This window comes from Pleurodeles waltl, chromosome 4_2 (assembly GCF_031143425.1).
Source record: "Pleurodeles waltl isolate 20211129_DDA chromosome 4_2, aPleWal1.hap1.20221129, whole genome shotgun sequence".
NCBI classification, from domain to species: Eukaryota; Metazoa; Chordata; class Amphibia; order Caudata; family Salamandridae; genus Pleurodeles; species Pleurodeles waltl.
Window position 1 is genome coordinate 491,215,846 of NC_090443.1, and position 23,603 is coordinate 491,239,448.

The following is a 23,603-nucleotide window of genomic DNA, read 5'->3' on the forward strand; positions in this document are numbered from 1 at the left end:
GACCCTTGCCTAAGGGGACGCTCCCCATCTGTAAAACACAACAACAACAAAAATCCCTGGTACCTAGTGGTTTCTGCCCCCCGTGGGGGCAGATCGGCCTAATAAAAATAGGCTGATCTGCCCCCATGGGGGGCAGAAATGGCCTAAAATAAATTTGCCCCCCAAGGGAACGACCCTTGCCTAAGGGGTCGCTCCCCTTACGTGAAAAACAAACAAACAAAAAAAACTCCCTGGTGTCTAGTGGTTTCTGCCCCCCTTGGGGGCAGATTGGCCTCATAAAAATAAGCCAATCTGCCCCCAAAGGGGGCAGAAATGGCCTAAATATAATTCCCCCCTATGGGAGCGACCCTTGCCTAAGGGGTCGCATCCCACACCTAAAAAACAAAAGAAAACAAATAAAAAATAAAATAAAAAAAAAGTATCCCTGGTGTCTAGAGGTTTCTGCCCCCACTGGGGGCAGATCGGCCTAATAATAGGCCGATCTGCCCCAGGGGGGGCAGAAAAGGCCTTAAAAAAAAATGACCCCAAGGGGTCGCTCCCTTCTGTCAATTTCATATAAAAAAAAAAAAATCCCTGGTGTCTAGTGGGGTTTCAAAAGCCGGATTGCAAGCAATCCGGCTTTTGAAACCCTCGGAGAGACTTCAAAGGGAAGGAAATACATTTCCTTCCCTTTGAAGCCCCTCCGGGCCTCCCCCACGTGATCGAAAGAGAAATGCTGAGCATTTCTCTTTCGATCGCGCTGGAAGCTCTGCTTCCAGCGCGATGGGGGAGGTTGTGTGATTGTCAGCGCGCGACGTCACAGGGGGGGTTGGGGGGGGGGGGGGTGTCGGGGGTTGAAGGGGAAGGGATTCCCCTGTCAGCCCTGACCTAGGGGGGTGGGGGGGCGGCCCTCGGGAGGAGCGCTAGCGCTTCTCCCGAGGGCAGCATTCAGGACGTAATGGTTACGTCCATGGCGCCACACGGGCGCTGCCATGGACGTAACCATTACGTCCGTGGCGGGGAAGGGGTTAAAGAAGGCTGTTATCGAGGGCGGTAGGGAAATGACTTGGATTTCTAGGACAGCGTTGGGTCTGGAATGTTTGCTTAACTGCTTTGTACAGTTTATGGACAGCCTCGACTTCAGAACTAATTTAACCAAATCCTCCACAGTGACTGGCCCTCGGTTTACCAAGTCTAGAACTTTTCAAGTTAAAGGCAATAGTCTTCACGTCAGTGTTTTTTATTGGTTTGTGGGCTTCCCTAATAAAATCTGCTTGCTTTCATTAGTGAAAGGGACGCATACGTCATGCCTTTTCCGGTGGTTAGCCCTCCTCAAGCGCAGTGACCAAGTACAGAAAACATGCGAGGCTCACTGTTTTCCATCGGGCTCGTGGACTTCTTTTTCTCTAATTTACGAGCGCGATCTCGCTTGGCAGAAGTCGAGCGCTTTACATAGTTGATTTAACTTTTTCGGGTTATGTACATAAATGCACTTTTGCCCGATAGGTGAAAAGTCGGGTTAGGAGTTTACAACGCGATCAGCTCTAACATGAGCAAACGCGAGACCCGTTGCATTGTAAATGCTTGTTTAACTTATGACATGTCTAACCATCATCCTTTTCTCTTGACACGTTTCAGACTTAACTTATTCCATCATCTGTTGGCTATCCGTTGTGGACGCTCTTTCGGTACTGCTTTTATCCCATGTAGTAGTGATTGTCTCCACTCAGAATACTCTACACTATGTTTGGGATTTGAATAAAAAGATTTGTAAGTCTTTTATTCTTCCTTTGCTGGCCAGTGAGCATTTCAAACAAATACCCCTGCTCCGTTTTATCTACTGTTACTACTTGATGTTCGCACTTGCTTTCATCTGGCATGTTTTTAATATGGTGCTGTTCAAATAAAGATCATTTTATCATATGTTTGACGTAACTAATTTTTTACATTGCTGGCTTTGGTGGTTTTATTTGTAAAACCGAATAAAGAATATGAATATGATGATCAGAGAGACAGTAGGATAACCAATGGTAAGCAATTGGTGGATTGTAAACATCTGTATGTTATTGATAAGCCTCAATTATATCTTTCACAAACAGACAGCTGTGCTGTTTAATAGGCTCGGCCTAAATATTTTCCTTAAATTGTATTCTGTTTCCACATTTTTCCCGTAAAATGTGCATGTAGTTTTCATCTGTCTGCAGCACATCACATTGTTTTGTCACTGTTTGTATTGTATTTCACTTGCGTTTTGCTCTTCAAAAATGTTATCTTAAAAGTTGACCTGCGAGGTTTGGAAACAGCTCTGGAAAACACATTTTTACTTGCAATTGGAGTTCTTCATCAAGCTTAATTTTTCTGAATTATTAAAAGGGTAAAATAATGCAGATGCACAATCAGGAAATGGGTGCAGAAACATTCTGTTTATTAATACAGAGAAAATTTCATGAAACACACATTCTGCAGTCAAGAGAAGAGCGGTTATCTTAGGGTATCTTTTTCACAGGTCGCTAGGAGGAATGACTGTAGTTTACAGTTTCATTCTGGTTCCATGTTTCAGGCAGAGTGCAGAAATCCTCAGAAGAATCCAGCCACTGTTGGTGTTTAGCCTCTGGTTGCAAATAAAACCTTTACAAGGAAAAATTTCCAAAGTCAATCACATGGATTCAGAGGGGTAGGTAGTAAAAAGTTCAATTCTTTTTAATGGCGAACACTGCAGCTGGTTTTGGTGAACCTATTACAACTGATTTACCACACAGCTGTGTTGCCATATGCGGAATTAAATCAATTTTCCTGACATTTGTTAAAACTAATGTGAAAGATTTGTGAGGGGCCTTGTACAAGATGTTCTACTGTCCATCCCTGTGTCACAGAGGTGCACCATTGTGTAGCTGAGTCTCATGGTAAGCAAATGTTTTCCTCTGCACCACCACAAGGTCTAGTGGCAGAATTATTGAGCCATTTTCTGTCTCCGTAGCTCTTCATAGTTTGTGTGCTGTTCTAGTGATTCTGACGCAGCCTGGATCTCACGGGTCCCAGATTCTAGCCGGAATATCACGGATGTGTGGCCTAAAACTGGGTTGGTTTCCTGCAAGCCGGAGATCCACCGAGCAAGTGTCGCCTGGTCTCCTGACCCAACCATGCACATGGCGTACACCGGGCCTTCATCCACTGTATATGAAAGAGAGATAGGAGAAAACACCATAGGCATTACTAAAGCACACTGTAATCTTCAATGCTTACAACTTACTGGTAAAAGAGGGAGAGAGAGAAAGAGAAAATAAGGTTCTTCCTCATAGGTACAGTTCTAGAGCCTTGTTATCCTTCAAAAATTGACATGCTTAAATTATTTCCTGTGGTCAAACTGGGAGTCCCACATCAAGATTAAAATAGCAGCATGAACTTTAAATGTTAGTGAAAAACTCCAAAAGATAGTACCACAATCACCTCACTGAAAAAAGCCCTACATTTCAGGAAATCAGGTGAGAGTGCACTAGACCACCACTTCACCTACAGAAGCCACCATCTATGGTGGGCCGCAAGTTAAACAAGAAATAATACCAACTGACAAACCTTATAGTTAAATACATCTAACTTATCCCTTATCCTACATTGGATCTTTCATGTATCCACATGCTTGAACCAGATAATGTCAAGTAGCGTATCAAAATCGTATTTTTAATTTATTTTATTGGGGAGCTGCTGAAGAAAAACATGGAAAATATTGTATATTGATCGAATATTACAAAATATCAAATCAACTGAAAAACACCCACAATTTATTACCACACAAAATGAGTGGAGCAATTATGGAAAGTTAGGCTTCACCTTTCAATTCAGAGCAGTTAGACCATATTTTGTAGCGATCAATTATTTGTGGTTCAGGGGAAAAAGAACGTTCCAATCAAATAATCGCCAACAGTTTATCCCACCAGTATCCTAACGTAGATGGCTCAGGCAATTTTCAATGATTTTTTATAATAGATCCAGGATATTTGAAGTGAGCAAACAGAGGTGTTAGTGCCTAGATTTGCATGGTGGAACCTGTAGGGCCTTTGGGTGAGCCCTAGGGGATTACCACATTGTACACGGTTAAGGACCCATCTGTCTAATGTTTTTGTGTCCCAGTTGTTCAGAATAGCAGTCACTCTCCCACCCACTGGGCCTCAAAGCGGGGCAGGTTGAGCAGTGACAAGTGTCAGAGGAGTCAGTGCACCTGCTGGGTCTTGCAATTTGGAATGCTTTCTCCCCTTCCTGATGCGGTGGCTGGTTAGGGTATGATATTGGGCGTGGAACCATTTACTGTGGTTGAGGCAACCAAATCTGACAGTAGGACTGCTGATGTGGCATGTAGGATAATGGTTCCTATCCTTGATACTGGAATGGCTTCTGCTTCTTGCTCCATGAAAGGCCTCCTGGCTACATAGCTGAACAATGGCTACATAGCTGAACAATGGGCTGTAACCTTGCAGTATCGCTGTCTGGTTGGATATGTTGGAGGTCGTCATTCGCATGCCATTTAAAGAGAGCCTTGCCATTGAATCAGATCCTGTTTTGAACCTCCAGCCTAAACAATGAGCACCTCAACCAACACCGCCCAAGGAGGACTGCTTCCTCCACCAGCTGCATAAAACCTATGTTGACTAAGTCCATAGCAGCTCGCTCACCCTCTTGCAAGACTGCATTTACTTTTCTGTGCTTTGGCAGTCTACCTGATGAGAAAAGCCAGGGCATAGCAGTCCTGGTAGAAGCAGTGCCCACTAAGGGTACTCACTTCTCAATGTTATCCATTTGCTTTTCTTCACTGTCAGTAGTAGTAGTAGTACATGGAGAGGTCAGATAAGGACACCTACTCTGAGCTGCTTGCAGCACAACAACCTCTTCTATTTGATGCCCAACGAGACTGGGGTATTGTCTGGGGTCTATTGCTTCTACAACCATGGGAGCACCACTGACTCTTTAGCCAGTGTTTGCAAGACCTTCAGTCTCCCTCCTGCCAAATCTGATCATTAATTTGATTTCTCCGATAGCTTTGAGCAGTGGGTCATGAAGTGTGTATACATGCTGGAGACAGTCTGCTCAAATCTATTAAGTGCCCTTTCTACTAAAGAATGAAAATGGGTGATGTCATCTGGGGCAAATCTCCCGGGGCAGGGCCAATGCACCAAAAGTTGAAGCACCATATTTCAATTCTCCTCCTTTCCTGACAGGAATGAAATGTGAGACTTCACTCATTTCATCCTCCTCCATTGTGTCTATCTCTGCTAACTGTGGTGAGGTACTGGTAAGCGACTGAGGCAATTGCTGCACTAGCTGGACAGCATAAGCTGCTGCAGTGGTGGTTGCTACAGAGAAGGCTGACTTAGCAACCCTGAATATTATTCTGATATAATTTGTAGGAGATCCTGTAATTTGGAGCATGGTATCTCTTGAAACGTACCATCATTGTGGTAAGGATCACAATGATGATCTTAATACAGAAGAGGCCACCATCATCTGTTGTTCGCACTGTGAACGGAATAAGTGGATTCAGAATCCACCTTGTGAAGATCTTCCTGATGCACAGGTTACTTACTTTTGGTATTGTTTTTATCTGGTAGAGACTCCATCTAGCCGCAGATTTCTTACCTAAGAATTATCCCCAGGCGTCAGACTGGATCTAGCAATGTTTCATAAGCAGGACCCCTGCGTGGCAGTGTCATATAGGTGCTACACCAGCACGCTGACGCCAGATTCTTTTCATGACTTTCCATGCCAGGAGCCCAGAGCCACGAAGGAACACTGACCACTGGAGTGGAAAACAAGGGCCCTGAAAGGGGAAAGCCCTGTCCCTAGAAATTTGTTTGCGGAGCAGGGAGTACGGGTGGGTGGTTAAGGAATCTGCAGATAGATAGTCTCCATCAGATAAGGAGTTACCAAAGTTAAGTAACTTGTTCATCTGATAGAGATTCATAGCTGCAAGGTTCCTAACCTTGGAATAGATATCCATGCAATACCTCCCTAGAGGTGGGCCTGCAAACCAAATTCAAACAAAATAGTCCTGCAGAACTGAATGGGAGAAATGCCCATCGTTACGGGTGCTTGATAAACGTGCCCAGGTATGCCCACATTGCTGCCTGGCAGATGTCCAGCACAGGTACTCCGTGTGGTAACACAGTGGTCGCAGCCTTGGCTTTGGTGGAATGAGGATGCAACTCCTTGATCTTGGTCAATGCGTAGCAGATTTTAATGCAGAGAACGATCCATCGAGATATGGTCTGCTTCTGCACAACCTTTCCCTTCTGTACCTTGACATAGCCCACAAAGAGTTGGTTGTCCACCCAGAACTCTTTTTTGAGGTCAAGGGAGACCAACAACTCTCTTTTTGGGTCGAGACAGTGGAGTTGCTCCCCTTTACAGGTATGCGGGGGCTGTAAATAGTAGAAAGGGTGATGAACAGGCCTACATGTGAAGGAGTGACAACTTTCGGCAGAACGGAAGCCCTAGTTCGTAGAAACTGCTTGTCTGGATAGATGTTCAAGTATGGAGGTTTGGAAGACAAAGAATGAAGCTCACTGACCCTCCGGGCAGATGAGGCTCTGTTCGAGGCCTACCTCCCCCTGCAGGCTCCTGCCTGCGCCTCATCCCTGGTGGCCTAGTGGCCATCTGAATGTAAGTATCTTCCTCTCTTTACTCTTTGCCTCTCTTTACTCTATTTTTTCACTTCTGCCTCTATTCTTTCTCTGCATTTTTCCCCATGCGACTGCAGCCCCTGCGACCCCACCTTCTCCCCTCCCACAAAGCGCTTTTTCCGGCCCTCCCAGCTGACCTGACCCCCGCCTCCCTCCCCTTCTTAATGGAGGCTGCAGCGCTGTGAGAGGGAAACTCCTCTGACCTCCTGGTCAGCGCCTGCTGCCCTCCCAGTGCAGCTCCTACGGCTGCTGCTGCCTCTGCTTGGGACGAACTGAGAGCCGGCCTGGTCTCAGTTCGAAGCCCACCTCCACCTGCAGGCTCCTGCCTGCGCCTCATCCCTGATGGCCTAGTGGCTAACTGAACGAAAGTATCTTCTTCTCTTTACTTCTTTACTCCTCTTTACTTCTGCCTTTACTCAATTTTTTCACTTCTGGCTCTTTTCTTTCTCTGCATTTTTTCCCCACGCTGCTGCTGCCGCCCCTCCCCCGCTAATCGCTTTTTCCCACCTTCCTGCCTCCCAGCTGACTTGGTCTCCCTCCCTTTCTTAATGGCGGCTGCAAAAGGCACAACAAAGGACAAATACAAAATACTCAACAAGGACAGAGCCAACCGACCTGAAGGAGGCATTACCATAATCTACAAAAACAACCTCCGCCTGACTACCACCACTGAGTCGCAGTCTCAGTCAACGCACGAGCACCTACACTTCCAGATCCAGACCAACCCAAACACCTCCCTACCTGGCACCCTCATCTACAGGCCACCTGGACACCGACCCCAGTTCTGCGAAGACATCACCGACCTTGTCAACCCCCCCCAAATACTCACCTCCTCCGACTACATCTGACTCGGTGACCTCAATTTCCACCTTGACTCAAACAACTTGTCAATGTTCACACCCACAGAGTCGGACACATTCTCAACCCCGTTTTCTCCGCAGGGGAAAATATCACCATCTCCCACACCTCCGAACACCACTAGACTGACCACAAGTGCTTCAACTTTACCTATACGAAGAACACCGCACGCCAAACCTCCTTGCCCCCAGCAGATGCTGGGGCACAGTCACAGAAGCACAGCTCACCAGCGCTCTCAACCACTCCCTCTCAGCTGACGCTAATGAAGATGAAAGCAACCTACACCGCTGGCTCTCAAACTGCGCAGACAATGTAGCCCCGCTGAGGAAATCATCAGGAAATCAACATACCAAAACTTCCAAGTGATTTACGTCAGACCTACAGGAATCCAAGCGTGCCTGCAGACGATTGGAACGGAAATGGAGACTCAGCAAATCCACCGAAGACAGCAAAGCCTACAAAAATGCAGTCACCAAGCACCACCAAAACATCGGAGCAGCCAAGAAAGCCACCTTTCAAGCACACCTCAACATCAGCACTCACAACAGCAAGGAGCTCTTCACTACTGTCAAAGAGTTCACGAACCCTGGGGCAGACACCTCATCCATCCCTCCCTCCCAAGACCTCTGCAAAGACCTTGTCACCTTCTTTCACAGTAAGATCCAGGATATCTATAAAGGCTTCAGGAACCAAACCCTGCCAGCACCCCACACTACCACGGACCTTGCCCCCCACCAGATACTAAACTCCTGGACCCCTATCACAATAGAGGACATCCAAAGACTGATGAAATCCATCCACTCTGGAGAACCCTCCGATCCATGCCCTAGTCACATCCTCAACTTGGCCAGCACCACCATAGCACCAGAGCTCTGTGAACCATTAACATATCTTTCAAGACCGCCACATTCCTCTCCGACTGGAAACACGCCGAAATCAGTCTGCTACTCAAGAAACCCACCGCCGACCCTAGAGAGCTGAAGAACTACAGACCCATCCCTCTGCTCCCATTCCCAACCTAGGTAACAGAAAAATCCATCAACCAGCGACTCACCAAGTTCCTCAAGACACACCATATCCTAGACCCTTCTCAGTCCAGATTCAGAAGCAACCACAGCACCGAAACCGCACTCTTAGCAACCACCGATGACATACGCTTCATACTGGACCACGGAGGCATGGCCGTACTCGCCCTCCTTGACCTCTCCGCTGCATTTGACACCTTCTCCCACTCCACTCTCTGCGACAGACTGCACGACGCTGACATTCGAGACAAAGCCCTGAACTGGATGAGGTCCTACCTCACCGGAAGGGTCAGACTACCACCGTTCACACCAGAACCTAAAAACACTTGCTGCGGAGTACCCCAAGGATCCTCACTCAGCCCGGCGCTTTTCAACGTCTACATGGCCCAGCTCGCTAACATTACTAAACAACGCGAACTAAACACAGTCTCCTACGCCGATGACACCCAGCTTATACTCCCCCTGTCTGAGGACTCTACCAAGCCAAGAGGAATTTCCACAACGGGATGAGAGCAGTTTCCGACTGGATGGAGGCCAGCTGCCTCAAGCTCAACTCGGACAAGAAAGAGATCCCCGTGGTCGGCCCCACCCCTTCTGCCTGGAATGACTCCTGGTGGCCCACCGCTCTGGGTAGCGCACCCACCGTCACTGACCAATACACGGAACCTGGGTATCATCCTGAACTCCTCTCTATTGATGGTCCACCAAATTAACGCCATCTCCTCATTAAACTTCCACACCCTCCGTCTCCTGTGAAAGATCTTTAGATGGATTCCCTCCCCCGACACAAGGAAGACAGTCACCCACACACTCATCACCGGCAAACTAGACTACGTCAACGCACTCTATTGAGACACCACCAAGAAACTTCAATCTAGACTACAAAGAGTTCAGAATGCAGAAGTCAGACTCATCCTGGACATCCCCTGTCACAGTCGTATCTCCTCCCACCTCAGAGACCTACAATGGCTCCCGGTCAACAAGCGCATCACAAACAAACTCCTCTCTACACCTTCAAGGCACTGCACAACATAGGACCAGCATACCTCAACCACTGCCTCTCCTTCTACGTACCCAACAGAAGTCTCCATTCCTTACAGCCGTTCCCAAGATCCAGAAAAGTACAGCAGGAGGAAGATCCTTCTCTTACCTTGTAGCCCGGACATGGAACACACTTCCCCTCAAGCTCAGGCAGACCACATCACTGAAGCAGTTCAGGAAGGACCTCAAGACCCAGCTGTTCGACTGAGCAGCACACCTCCATTAAGTGCTTTGAGACCCTATGGGTGATTAGCCGCACTTTACAAATCTGTGATTGACTGACTGACTGCATGATAAAGGAGGAAACATGTTGCAAACCTTGCAAAAAATCCAAGGTCAGTGGTCAGGCAAACTAGATCACACCTCCCACAACATTCCCAAACAATGGTTTTGGGGCACACAATCCTTAGCATCAGTCGATAAGTGATACTACTGCAAAGTAGACAAATGTAGAATTACAAATTTGGCAGTGAACCCCAAAAGAAAGAAGTCCAAAATTCACAAATTCTTGTATGTTCTTTAATTTTTGCTCCAACATCTTTTATTCCAAACCCATAAAAAATCTTCACAGCCTTGGCAAACGTGTTTCGTTTGAACACAAACGTCTTCAGAGCGGTTCATTTGAATAATCCTTATTTCGCCTTAGATCCAATAAGTTTGCAGAAAATAAGCATCATATATTCACATATCAAGTTCACTTTCTATTGTATTCCATCCTCTTGATATGCATTTAATCTGAGTTAGTTATAATTCAAAGGATACATTCAAACATTCCAGACTAATTGTACCCCATGTTGACGCCTGTGAGAAATCTCTTCTGGCACAACATGGTTTTTGGAGCTTCCTCCTAGGCCTGGATGAGTACTGGATCTTCAGTACACATTCCGTGGTGCTACAGCTGGATCACAGGAACATGCAGAGTTAGTAGAAATGAGGCACTCAAAACACCATCATTTTTTGGCAAACCTTTTTTTCAGCCATAGTTAATATTCTTTGGGATAGAATCAATTGCTTTCTGGAGTCTGGGTCTCTGTTTCAGCAATGACATAATTCCTCCCTAAAGGTAGGCAAGCAATCCAGTTGCTAAGAAATTTGTCCTTCAGTGTCCTTGCCATTTGCTATGAAAGTTGTCCTTCAGTGTTCTGACCAATGGCACTGAAGGACAACTTTTTTAGCAAATGGACTGCTCGTCTACCTCCTATCCTGCTCTTGGCCCATAGGAATAGTGCTCAGGCTATTGTCTGGAAGGCATGGCTCCAGTCAGAGTCGGTCAACACCCACCCGGCTCTGTGTTGGAGTCAGGGATCAGAATTTGGATGTCACCGCTGGGGGGACATTAGCAGCACCGGGAGCATCGGTATCGGGATTGGAGAAGGTCGAGATGGTACGATCTGCACCAGTCTGGATCCAAACGGCCTGACTGTTGCTGGAGTCGCCCACTTTGAACCAGTAGGGACCCCTCCTGAACCCACGGGGCCCAAAGGCATGCCAGTGGGAATGGACTGCTCAAATATTAAGCGCATGGCCTCATGAAATTAATGGGGTTGTGAGGGGGTCGCTCCGGCTCCTGGAAACTCCAGGAAGTGCAGAGCCTACCCAGGCACTGGATCAACTGCGGAGCCAGGCCTTGAATGCCGACGCTCTCTCATCAGCCGATGGGCATGGTGAAGTCAAAGACCTCTTTGAATTCCTACTCTTTCTTTTTGTGGGATTTACCCGAGTGGGCCGACAACTTGGAATGTGATGAGGATCGTGGTCTTGGTGACCGATCCCGAGACCTTCATCTCGAGCGGGATCAAGAGCGCTGCGGCGTCGCTCGGCGGGCGACAAGGATCTTGAGGGATTGCTCCCTCAAGGCCTTGAGGAGCACAGCGCAGTAATTGTTGCAGGTATTTGCTTCGGGGTCACGTTCCAAGCACTAGAGGCAAACAATGACAGGAGCAGCAGGGTTTGAAGCAGGTCTGCCTAGTGGACATCGCTGCCATGCCAGGAGAAAAAAAACTTGAAAAAACTTTGACAAAATGTTGAAAAAGCACAGTCAAAAAGTGACTGAAGGGGTAGCTCTCTCTTGATCTGCGCTGACCGGTGCGGAAAGAAAAGAACTGACATCAGTGCACTGGGGTGTTCCCTATATAGGCATACACATGTCACTTTCAGTGTGGTTTAAGCCACGTCGAGCCGATCGAGGCCAACTACCGGCACACACTGGGTACTGCTCACAAAAATTTTCCAAATCCAGTCTGAGGCCTGGTGAGAATTCTATGGTAAGGAATCTTCGGCTCGAAGACTTGAATCATCTTGATCCTCATGACTCATTAGATTGGAGTTGTCTTCTTCACCTGCCTCTCTGAAGTTGTTTCTTAGTTACCAAGGGCTGTAGGACAGTCTGAATGGGGCCTTAATCCTCACACCCTTTGATATTAATGATTTTATGCAGCGCTTGAGTAGATACCTTGCTTGGTGAAGTGTATTCTGACAAAAAGACTGTGGTGATACCCTTGCGGCAATTAGCTCTTGAAAGATTTTTATGATGGTACGGTTGACGGAGTACCTATCAAAGAGGAAGCGACCAATGGCATCCCTGAAGGAGCACCTATGGTACCCACACCAGGCTATTTCATCGGCAAGGCTGGCACCAACAGTGGAATTCTGTCACTGAATGTAGTTGAGGAGAAGGCATTGAATGTGGTTTTGAACAGCAGACCACTGATGCAGCAAAAACCATTGGGGATGCTGGAGAATATAGTTTATTCAACTGTGACACCCCACCAAATGAAACAGACAATCTCCTGAACACAAAGTCTTTGGCGCATGAAAGGTAAGTGAAGAGACTGTCATACCTGTGGGCTTAAAAGCATCCATCCATAATGAGTTTGGTTGAAATTTAAGCTTTCAAAATTACCTCTCTCTGTCTTTTAATCAACTTTCAGTGTGGGTTCCTTAGACACAGAAACCATTTCATCAAACCAGGCAACCATTCAGGGAAGTTTTATTTTTGAATGCCTGCTTTTATGGGCATTTTTCTTCTAGCATTATGGAGGGGAGCTCTGTACCAACTCACTCCCTGATGAGCAGGTGGCCTTGAACTTTTGAAACCCCCAGAAGAAGGCAGCACTTAAAGAACTTTAGAGTTTTCCCCATATCTTGCAACTTTTGGTCCTATTTTTAGAGAACAGACAATAAACCTATTCTTTGTGCAGATCCTGTGCATACAGGTCGCCCACATGGTCTAACCTGGTATTTTTCAGGACAGGCAATTTTTTTTCTTTGTCCATTCCTTAGAGACAACCGATAGAGCTAGAGGACCACCAAAAGGGTTGGAAAAATCAAAGTAAAGTAAGCAACGTTAGGAGGGACTCTGTTCGCTCGATCTAGATTATGTGGCTTCTGGAAGAAGTTGTGTACAGTAGCTTCACTGTTAATACTTGTGCTCTGTTCTGTGTTTGAGAGACGTTTGCACTGCAAATGCTGCACTGATTTCGTGGTATAAAGGTATCTTGAAGAGCCAGAGAGAGAGACTGTCTCTCTCAAACTCATATTCTGTGGTACAAACGTATCTGCCAGTTCCCATTAGTACTATACTGTGTTTGTCTCAAACTGATACTGCTTGTGTGAAGCATGTAAGCTTGTGCTCTGGTGCATTACTCGCTTCTGATCTTTGTGTGATATATCATTAATGGTAAAAACTGTATCTACCGTTGCTATGAAAGAAGATGTTAATCCCTGCAGCCCAAACACCTCAGAACTACATATATGTTAGGGGAAGCCAGACAGTTGAGAGGAAAGGCTGTGTGCGTATTTCAAGAAGCTTGGTTCCTGCCAGTATAGTAAGAATATACACTTGCAACTCACATAAAAATGAACAAGGGATAGAACAGATAAAGATTTCCACATTATGTATGAAAAATCCACAACTGACATGGGAGAATCTTAAGGTATCTACACTAGGTAAGTTTCTGACATTGGACTGCTTTAGAATGTAGGCTGTGAGGTATACGCGGGCTATTCATAACCTACAAAGGACATCTTGTGAATTTTCTACTGAGTTTCATACTCTTCATGTGGAACAATGCAAGAATTCTGGAATGTGAGAGCTACTCACCTGAGGCAGCTTGACATTTCTGTGCTAGGAGACCTACTTGCACTAAAAAAGGGAGAGCTTAAAATCTGGGGAATGGATGTCTTACACTGACAGCTTGGGAACTCAAGGGCAGGGAGCTATTGTTCATAGCACGAGACGTCTCAATCATCAAATGGGGCAACTTTAAAATTCTGGAATGCGTGAGCTATTGAAACCCAACCTGGGACAACATGAGATTCCTAGACTGAGTGAAGTATGAACACATGACAACGGGCACCTCGCAATCACTTAGGTGAGTACACACAGCAGGCGATTACCTTCATTTACATCAAAGTCATCATCATCACCAAGGTCCCGCTCCAACTGCAAGTCTAACACCATCGGGTAGTATAGACTTCGCTCTGGATCCAACACTTTTTCTCTCTATAGAAGCAGAGCAGAACTGCAATTAGCTGAGAGGGTGTAGGAGATTGAGAGAGAATGGAGACTGGAGGCGCATAGACATTATAAGGGACATTTGGACCTTCTGCACAGGTAAAGAGCAGTTCTAGATTATAGTTTTATGGTGAAAGATTGAGGGCGCAGGCATCACATGAATGAGAAGATGGTAGGAGGAAATATAGTTCTTGTGTGAGGTGAAAATGTGAAAATGGACATAAGCCTGTCAGACACAAATGCAACAGACACCCAGTGATCAGTCATAGTACAACACTGGAGCAGACAGGTTATCCTTTTTTTACCTAAGAATTGTGGCAACATATGACAACAAGCATATCAAAGCCAATGGATCTCACCTATGCAAGAGCTATTGGCTTTGCTAATGTGTTTTAGCCATGTTGTATAATAGTGAGGCTGCTGTTCATTGTAGTTAAATCTTAGCAGCACAGAGGAGAGTCGAGTGGCATAGAGAGGAGTGGTGCAGAGTGGCATGGAGTGGAGTTTTATGGAGTAATGTGAAGTGTTAGGGAGTGGAGTGTTTTGGAGTACAGTGAAATGGCACAGAGTAGTGTGTTGTGGAATGGAGCTGAGTGTTGTAGAGTATGATGGGAGGCTAGTATTGTTCAGTGAAGTGGCATAGAGTGGCACAGACTGGCAGAGTGGAGTGACATATAGTGGAGTAGTGTGTGGTAGAGTGGAGAGGCGTAGTGTGTGGAGTAGAATGGAGTGAAGTGTTGTAGAGTCAATTATCATGTAGTGGAGTGTTGTAAAGTGAAGTGGAGTAGAGTTGTGCAGAGTGTCATGGAGTAGCCTTGTGCAGTGAAGTAGAGCCTCGTTTAGTTAAGTGGCAGAGTGGATTGACACAGAGTGCAGCAGAGTATTGCAGAGTGGAGTGGCGTAGAGTGGGGCAGTGTGTCAATGTGGAGTGTTGTGGGGTGGTCACACAGTGGAAGGCTGCAGTGTGTTCAAGAGAGGAGTACAGTATTGTGGAGTAGAGTTGTAAGCAGAGTGGAGTGGCCTAAATTGGAGTAGAGTGTCGTAGAGAGCATAGAGTGGAGGGGCGTTGGAGGAAAGGGAGCAGAGTGGAGAAGAATAAAGTGTTGTAGCACGGAGTGTCGTAAAGCAGTGTCAGAGTGGAGTGTTGTTGAGAGTCGCAGTGTGTTGCAAAGTGGCACAGAGTGTCGTAGAGGGCACAGAGTGTAGGACAGTGGATAGGAGTGTTGTGCAGTAGAGTGGGGGTGTCATGGAGGGATGTGGAGTAGAATGCCATGGCACAGAGTGGAGCTGAGTTTCAAAGAATATGGTGGGGTGTGTAGAGTAGAGTCTAGTATCGTCGATTGGAGTGGCGCAGCCTGGCAGAGTGGAGAAGAGTGCTGTAGGGTGTCAGAGTGGAGTAGTGTATAGTGGCTTGGTGTGGAGTGGCATAGAGTGTTGAAGAGTGGAGTGGTGTGTAGTAGATTTGCGTGGCATAGTGTGTGGTAGAGTGGAGACGAGTGTCAGAGTGGATTATTCTGGAGTGGAGGGTCATAGAGTGGCCTAGAGTGAAGTTGGGTGGAGTGACATGACTCAGAGTGGAGTAGAGTTCAGATACGCAGAGTAAAGTGACAGTCAGTGGGTGGAGTGGCATTTAGTGGAACAGAGTGCTGGAGAGTGGTGTGGAGGGTTGCAGAGAGCTGTGGCGTGTCGTAGAGTTGAGTAGAGTTGTGGAGTAGAATATTGTAGCGTGGAGTGGAGTGGTGTAGAGTGGAGTGGCGCAGAGAAGAGGGGCGTGGAGAAGAGTGAAGTGTCATAGCGTGGAGTGTCGTAGCATAGAGCAGGGTGTCGTACAGCGGAGTGTCACAGAATGGTGTTTAGCAGAGTAGAGTATCGTGTGAGAGTAGAGTGTTGCATAGTGGAGTAGAGTGTCAGAGTGGAGTGTCGTAGAATGGAGTAGTGTGTAAGAATGGAGGCGAGTGGAGTGTCAGAGTGCCACAGAACAGCGTGGAGTAAACTGTTGTAGAGTGGAGTAATGTGTCACAGAGTGGACTGTAGTGGCATATCACAGAGTGGAGTGGCATACAGTGTGACAGAGGTGAGTAGCATAGAGTGTCATAGAGGGAAGTGGCATAGAGTGGAGCAGAGTGGTCTAGAGGGAAGTGGTGTGGAGTACTGCAGAATGGAATGGAATAGTGTCAGACTGGTGTATCGTGGAGTAGAGTGTTGCAGAGTGGAGTAGAGTGGCCTAGAGTGAAGTAGCATAAAGTGGTGTAGTGTGTCAGGGAGTAGAGTCTTAGAGTGGAGTGGCATAGCATAGTGTAGAGGGGAGCAGAGTGCCGTAGAGTGTTATGGAGTAGAGTATTGAAGATTGGAGAGGCGAGTAGAGTGCTGTAGAGTAGAACTGCGTAGAGTAGATCATGCATGGTGTGGTAGCGCACAGCCATTACAGACAATACATTTTTAACTGAAATGGCCATTACATTTGTACAGACGTACAGTTTTACTGATAAAATTATACAGCGTGTGGAAATGGCATCATCTAGTGTATTGATTTGTTTTGATCCTTAAATTATTTGTTTCCACCACACTTCAGAATTACAAAACATTGTGCTTCATTGGTGCTGTCCTAATTTTGATATATTCTGCTTCACACAGAGGGGTGTCTCAATGTTATGTCGGCCAGACAGGGCTTCTTCTCTCATGCTAGCTGCCGAGCTGGAAAGGGGTGAGTGGGAATGCAGGGAGAAGATTAATAATTAATGAATAGGTGCCTAAAGCACCTCACGGAAGAGGAGAAAGCAAGAAGAAGTCTTATACTCACCCTCCTTTATCCCTAAAAAAACGAGCATGACTAGACCATAATAACGAGGCTTTTTCTTTGCTAGGAGTAACCTGCACCCCATACCAGTTTCTCAGTGATGGAATTAAATTGCTGGGACTGCAAGTGGCCAACAATTTTTAAACTTAGAAATAAAACTAGCAGCTCATTACCTTCTCTTCTGGTGGCAAAGGGTCAGCTCGGAGGACGTAGTAAAACACACGGACGGCTTTTAACCAGAGCGGGAAGGGTCCCTCCACCACAACAGGCCTTTCAGGGTTGTGCTGAGCCAGGAGGTCCTGCTGGTTCGGGCTCTGGATGCCTGAAAGTTAAGAACATTAGTTGGTCTCTTTTCACAAAAAACGACGTCAATTTATTGCCATTTTGAACTAGACCTGTTCCAGTCAAAGGTACATGGTGGCCTTTTAATACTGTCATAGGTTTTTCGGAAGATGGACAGAAGGGAAAATGAACCTGGCAGATCCTATAACCATAATAAATGGTAAAAGAAAAGGGCTAATTTACCTGTGCTCCTTTGGATCAAGCTGAGGACACCAGTAACCTTTTCGTATGTCTGTAAGCCTGTTTTCTAATGAAAATCGTTCATCTTGTGATAGAAAGCTGAAAGTTGGTACAGACATTCGTCTTTGTAGGAGTTATCATATAAGAGCAAGAACTCAGTAGATCTTGGCTATGACGTCATATAACTTGATTTAAATCCAAGATGGCCGACAAATATCAAAACATCATTTTACATCTTCTGATTTACGTCACATTTGGCACAAAAGTTAATGTGCACGTCAGTGCATTTTGTGTATATGCCTACAGTGGATCTAGACGATTAAGTCATACATTTAAATCCAAAATGGCCACCAAAACCATGTAAAAAACTTTAAAATTCAAATCTGTTATGAATTTGGTGTAAATATTCATACTTATTAACATGTATAAAAAGTTATTATTATGTCTTATATAATATGTACCTTTGTTTTCAGCTTCAACACTTGTTCTGTAATGCATGAAAATAAGTAGCATGTCAAAACCTTATTGCAAAACCGAAAACCAGTGGTCAAGCTTTCCAGCATGATGATGATATTGCAACAAATTGGTCCATCTGTGTTGTTTGTCAGGAAAGCAATTCAGAAAGACTTATTATCCCAGCAAATGCTACACACAAACATTATGGGTCTGGATGTAGTGTGCTTAGACCATAACCTGAAGAACTTTAAAGAGCTGGAATGCCTGCCTATGAATATCGAACGGCGTAATGATGGTTATGGTATTGAGCAGACCTTCAGGACTAGCAATGCAGTGTGGCATAAATTGTGTTTTAACAAGTGCGACAATCTAAAGATGCACGGGCTCAGAAAAGATCACATAGTGATGTAGATCTATATGGTAGCCCAGTTAAAACACGTGCAGCAATTCGAGTTCCAAATAAAATTCCTGGAGGAAAAGCATGTTACTTTTGCAACTAACCAGATACATCTCCAATACATAAAGCGAAAAAAGATGATGTGGATGCTAATGTTCGCCAGTGTGCTGAGTTTGTTCAAGTTACAGCACTTATTGGAAAACTGCCTATGGGTAACATGCACCCACGGGATGCTGAACACCATCATAAATGTTTAGTTGGATCTGGAGATTCTTGCTGTTGAACTTGTTCATTCAAGTAGAGGGGGTAACTTTAATTTGTATGTACAAGTACTTCATCAGATGGTTCGATGGATGTCTGCTTCAAATAGTCATTATTCTCCATGACTGTCTGTCCACATTCTCTCAGAGTTTGTGAAGGAAAGTTTGTTGTCAATAAAAGTAACCGCACATTCTCATCAATTGTCAAAAGTCAGAATCATGAGCAGGAAAATGCTATAATCAAGGGAGATCGAAGTGTAGTAGGTCTGACGGAAAATCCAGAAGCACCCAGAAAATGGATTATATCCGGGCCAGATATTTCCGGAGTTGCAAATTAATTTAAACAAACATTTGTGAGTGCCAAGAAAACACAACCTTTGCTACCATGAACAAATACCTAGTGTACAAAAATCGTTGGTAAAATATATTGAATCTCTACTGTACACAATTGAGTGAAATGGTAATCCGTTTATGGAGGAGAGAGGTGATCTATTCAATCTGGACAGCAACAAAGTTATGCCTGCTGCAGTTATCACGTCGGTGAAAACAGCATTTTCATGAGGTGTTGCAAATGTGTTTGAAGCCCATTACATATACAATACCTAGGAACAATTTCAATTACTCAGCACCAGCCTACAAAAAACTTCTTTGTCCAACGACAAACTATCGTTGTTAAAAACTAATTGCAATATGTTTGCTAGATTATATATTGGGTGTAAGGCAAAAAATGGTAACTTGGACCTATTTTTCAAGCACGAAAATCAGTCTTTTCCGTTATCTCTATTTGTGAATGGAAAAACTCAAACAAGGACAGAAGTTGCACCTTTTGGACTGCTTTGCTGGAAGTACCACCAAGCAAAACACTGCTCCAGAGATGCATGTAAATATATCAGATGCAGCTATAGTAAATATGCTACCTCCTAAGTAATGTAAAACATTTGATGATAACACTTCAACAGTTTTTACACCCTACGTAGAAACTCAAGGAAGGAATGTGAAATGATTATATATATATTTATTATTGGAAGCATCAAGCAAAGAGTTAGAGAAAGAAAAGAGGTAGGGTCTTCGCAAGCGAGTAGAATCTAATACTCCTGTAACCCAAAGACTAGTATAGTTTCCTTAGACAAGAATGAAACAAGACAGAGTTGTTTGGTTTACTGAGTAGACACGTATAACCTATTAACATCGAAGGGAAGCAAGTAATTGTCACCTGTCAGGATAAGGTTGCAAGTTCCACACTAATTACGAATTTTACAATGCTATTGCCTTGCAATCATAAGGAAGCGGACACACGAGTTATGGTTCATTCTTTCCATGCAGCAACTGAAAGTCATTCCAAAATAATTATTCGTACAGTAGATACCAATGTAGTCTTTCTTGTGATTGCTAATTTTAAGAACACTGGATGTCAAGAAGAAATGGTTTCTTACCTGTAATCCCAGTTGTCTCTTAGGGGAATCTCCATTGAAGTCATAAGCACGGAACAGTCCCGTCCATGTGCAGGGATCCTGGAGCACTTTTCCATAGTATGTCTTCTTAAGTGTAGATGTTCGCCCTACTTCGGGAAGGCCTGCAGATTCACTTAAGAGAAAACCATTAAGCAGCCTATAGTAACAGGCTACAATGGCCATATTCTTTACATTGTAATTAAAAAGGGCCAGTTTAAAGTGAATACTCCGTAAAAACAGCTTAAGTCTCTTTCAGAAACCCTTTTTGTAAAGTAAAGAGATGAAGGATAGCAGGACAGTATAGCCCCCCCATAGGCTGTCATTATACGAGTTTAAAACAGTGTCTGCACACTTGAGGACCCAGGGAGCACCAGTATCTCATTATGCCCAGCAGGTGGCAGTTGCTTCAGTTTTTTCTGATGACATGTGTCAGTTATGGGAAGGGCCGATAATCGCCTCTTGAACTCAACCGGGGAGGCGGAAGGTTGCTAATGACTTTAATGGCGATTCCTCTAACAGAGAACTAGGATTACAGGTAGGAAACCGTTCTTCTCTCTGAAGGGATCTCCACTCATAGTCATAAAGACTGAATAGAGTAGCAAGCCCATCCCAACCAAGAGCGGTGGAAAAGACATAGGAATTACTAAATTAGCTGTTTAAGCAAATATATACCTAGGGAGGTCTGTCCTACATGAGCATCTGTTCTAGCATCAGAGTCCAAGCAATAATGCTTGGCGAATGTGTGAACAGACCTCCAAGTTACTGCTTTGCAAATTTCAGCTATAGGGACATTTCTCATTAAAGCGGAAGCAGCCGCTTTGCCTCTAGTAGATTGTGCCTTAGGCCTAGCTAATAAAGTCTTAATGGATTTCTGGTAGCATAAAAGAATGAAATACACTATCCATTGGGAGATGGTTTGTCTGGAAGCTGCTAGGCCTATGTGGGCTGGACCGTAGTTTATAAACAATTGGGCCGAACTGCGAAAGTCTTGCGTTTTGTATAGGTAAAACTTTAAGCCTCTTCTCACTTCAAGGAAATGGATTGTTTTTTAGGCTGGTGTGGAAGGATGCTGGAAGTAGGTTAGTAAGGTATTTGTCTGATTGAGGTGAAAATCAGAAATCACTTTTGCAAGGAATTTCGGATGAATACTGTAGGAAGTTGGCTCTGCATATACTATCTCAAAGTGAGAGATAGTGTGCACAGAGTCCAAGGGTTCCCCTTAGAGGTAAGATAGTGGCAAAATTAGATAATTCCAATGCTCTATTTTGGAGTAGCGTGGTCTAGCAGTAGGCTTATCAGAGGGAAGTGTTAAGCATTTGTTGTACACACACAGGCAATAAATGAGGAACACACACTCAAAGACTTACTCCAGGCCAATAGGTTTTTATATAGAAAAATATATTTTCTTAATTTATTTTAGAATCACAAGTTCAAGATTTGAAGTAAATACATAAAATGCAAGGTACTCCACACAGGTAAGTTAGGAACTTTGAATTAGAGCAATAACATATACAGTTTTAGTTAAAACGGCAATAAGCTATTTTAAAAGTGTACACTGCAAAAATCAACAGTTCCTGGGGGAGGTAAGTAATGATTAGTTTGTCAGGTAAGTAAAACACTTACAAGTCTAAGTTCCTGGGTATAGGCAGCCCACTGTTGGGGGTTCAAGGCAACCCCAAAGCTACCACACCAGCAGCACAGGGCCAGTCAGGTGCAGAGATCAAAGAGGAGCCCAAAACACATAGGCGCCTATGAAGAAGGTGCTCTGGTTCCAGTCTGCCAGCAGGTAAGTACCTGCGTCTTCGGAGGGCAGACCAGGGGGGTTTTGAGGAGCACTGGGTGGGGAGACACAAGTAGGCACACAAAACACACCCTCAGCAGCACAGGGGCGGCTGGGTGCAGTGTGCAAAGCAGGCGTCGTGTTTTGTAATAGAATCAATGGAGGGACCCTTGGGTCACTCTAGCGGTGAGGCAGGGCACATGGGGGCTTCTCGGGCCAGTCACCCGACTGGGCTAGGCAGAGGGTCGCCTGAGGGTCATTCCTGCACTGAGGTTCGGTTCCTTCTGGTCATGGGTGCTGCGGGTGTAGGGCTTGGTCCAGGCGTCGGGTCCCTTGTTACAGGCAGTTTCGATTCTCTCTGCATGCGTCGCTATGGGGGCTCAGGGGTGTTGACTCGGGCTACTCTTGAGGTCGCAGTCGCTTGGGAGTCCTCCCTGTGGTGTTGGTTCTCTGGAGCTCGAGCCGGGGGCGTCGGGTGCAGAGGGTATAGTCTCAAGCTTCCGGCGGGAAAAGTGAGGTCTTTAAAAGTTGCAAAGTTGTTGCTGTTATTGAACAGAGCCGCTGTTCACTGCAGTTTCTTGGTCCTTTGGTTCAGGGCAGTCCTCTGAGGCTTCAGAGGTCGCTGGTCCCTGTTGGATGCGTCGCTGTTGCAGTTTTCTTCGAGTCAGGAGACAGGCCAGTAGGGCTGGGGCCAAAGCAGTTGTCTGTCGTCTCTGTGGTCTCTGCTGGGCTTTCAGGTCAGCAGTCCTCCTTCTTGATTCAGGTTGCAGGAATCTGATTTTCTGGGTTCTGGGGTGCCCCTAAATACAAAATTTAGGGGTGTGGTTAAGTCTGGGGGGCAGTAGCCAATGGCTACTGTCCTGGAGGGTGGCTACACCCTCTTTGTGCCTCCTCTCTGACAGGAGGGGGGCACGTCCCTAATCCTATTGGGGGAATCCTCCAATCTCAAGATGGAGGATTTCTAAAGGCAGGGGTCACCTCAGCTCAGGAAACCTTAGGGCTGTCCTGACTGGTGGGTGACTCCTCCTTGTTTTTCTCATTATCTCCTCCAGCCTTGCCGCCTAAAGTGGGGACAGTGGCCGGAGGGGTGGGCATCTCCACTAGCTGGGATGCCCTGTGGCGCTGTAACAAAAGGGGTGAGCCTTTGAGACTCACCGACAGGTGTTACAGTTCCTGCAGGGGGAGGTGAGAAGCACCTCCACCCAGTACAGGCTTTGTTCCTGGTCACAGAGTTACAAAGGCACTCTCCCCATGTGGCCAGAAACTCGTCTGGTTGTGGCAGGCTGGCAGAAACTGGTCAGCCTAGCACTAGGAGTCGGACTGGTATTCAGGGGAGATCTCTAAGATGCCCTCCGGGTGCATTTTACAATAAATTCCACACTGGTATTAGTGTGCATTTATTGTGCTGAGAAGTATGATACCAAACTTCCCAGATTTCAGTGTAGCCATTATGGAACTGTGGAGTTCATGTTTGACAAACTCCCAGACCATATACTCTTTATGGCTACCTTGCACTTACAATGTCTAAGGTTTTGCTTAGACACTGTAAGGGCATAGTCCTCATGCACATATGCCCTCACCTGTGGTATAGTGCACCCTGCCTTAGGGCTGTAAGTCCTGCAAGAGGGGTGACCTACCTATGCCACAGGCAGTGTGAGGTTGACATGGCACTTTGAGGGTAGTGCCATGTCGACTTAGTCATTTTCTCCCCACCAGCACACACAAGCTGTGAGGCAGTGTGCAAGTGCTGAGTGGGTGGTCCCCAGGGTGGCTAAGATATGCTGCAGCCCTTAGAGACCTTCCCTGATGCCAGTGTTTGATTTATTACAAAATGCACACAGAGGGCATCT

General features: G+C 45.7%; 1 protein-coding gene across 3 annotated transcripts in view; it reads right to left on the minus strand.

Moving 5' to 3' along the window:
* Positions 1 to 2,383: 2,383 nt before the first annotated feature.
* Positions 2,384 to 23,603, minus strand: part of ECSIT (ECSIT signaling integrator) — an 89,832-nt gene continuing 68,612 nt past the window's right edge. For all 3 annotated transcript variants that reach the window (XM_069231915.1, XM_069231913.1, XM_069231914.1), the window contains 3 exons: positions 17,061 to 17,209; positions 13,973 to 14,078; positions 2,384 to 3,150 (listed from right to left, as the gene is read on the minus strand). In XM_069231915.1, the coding sequence (XP_069088016.1) occupies positions 2,930 to 3,150; positions 13,973 to 14,078; positions 17,061 to 17,209 (476 nt within the window). In that variant the 3' untranslated portion in view covers positions 2,384 to 2,929. The remainder of the gene's footprint in view (positions 3,151 to 13,972; positions 14,079 to 17,060; positions 17,210 to 23,603) is intronic.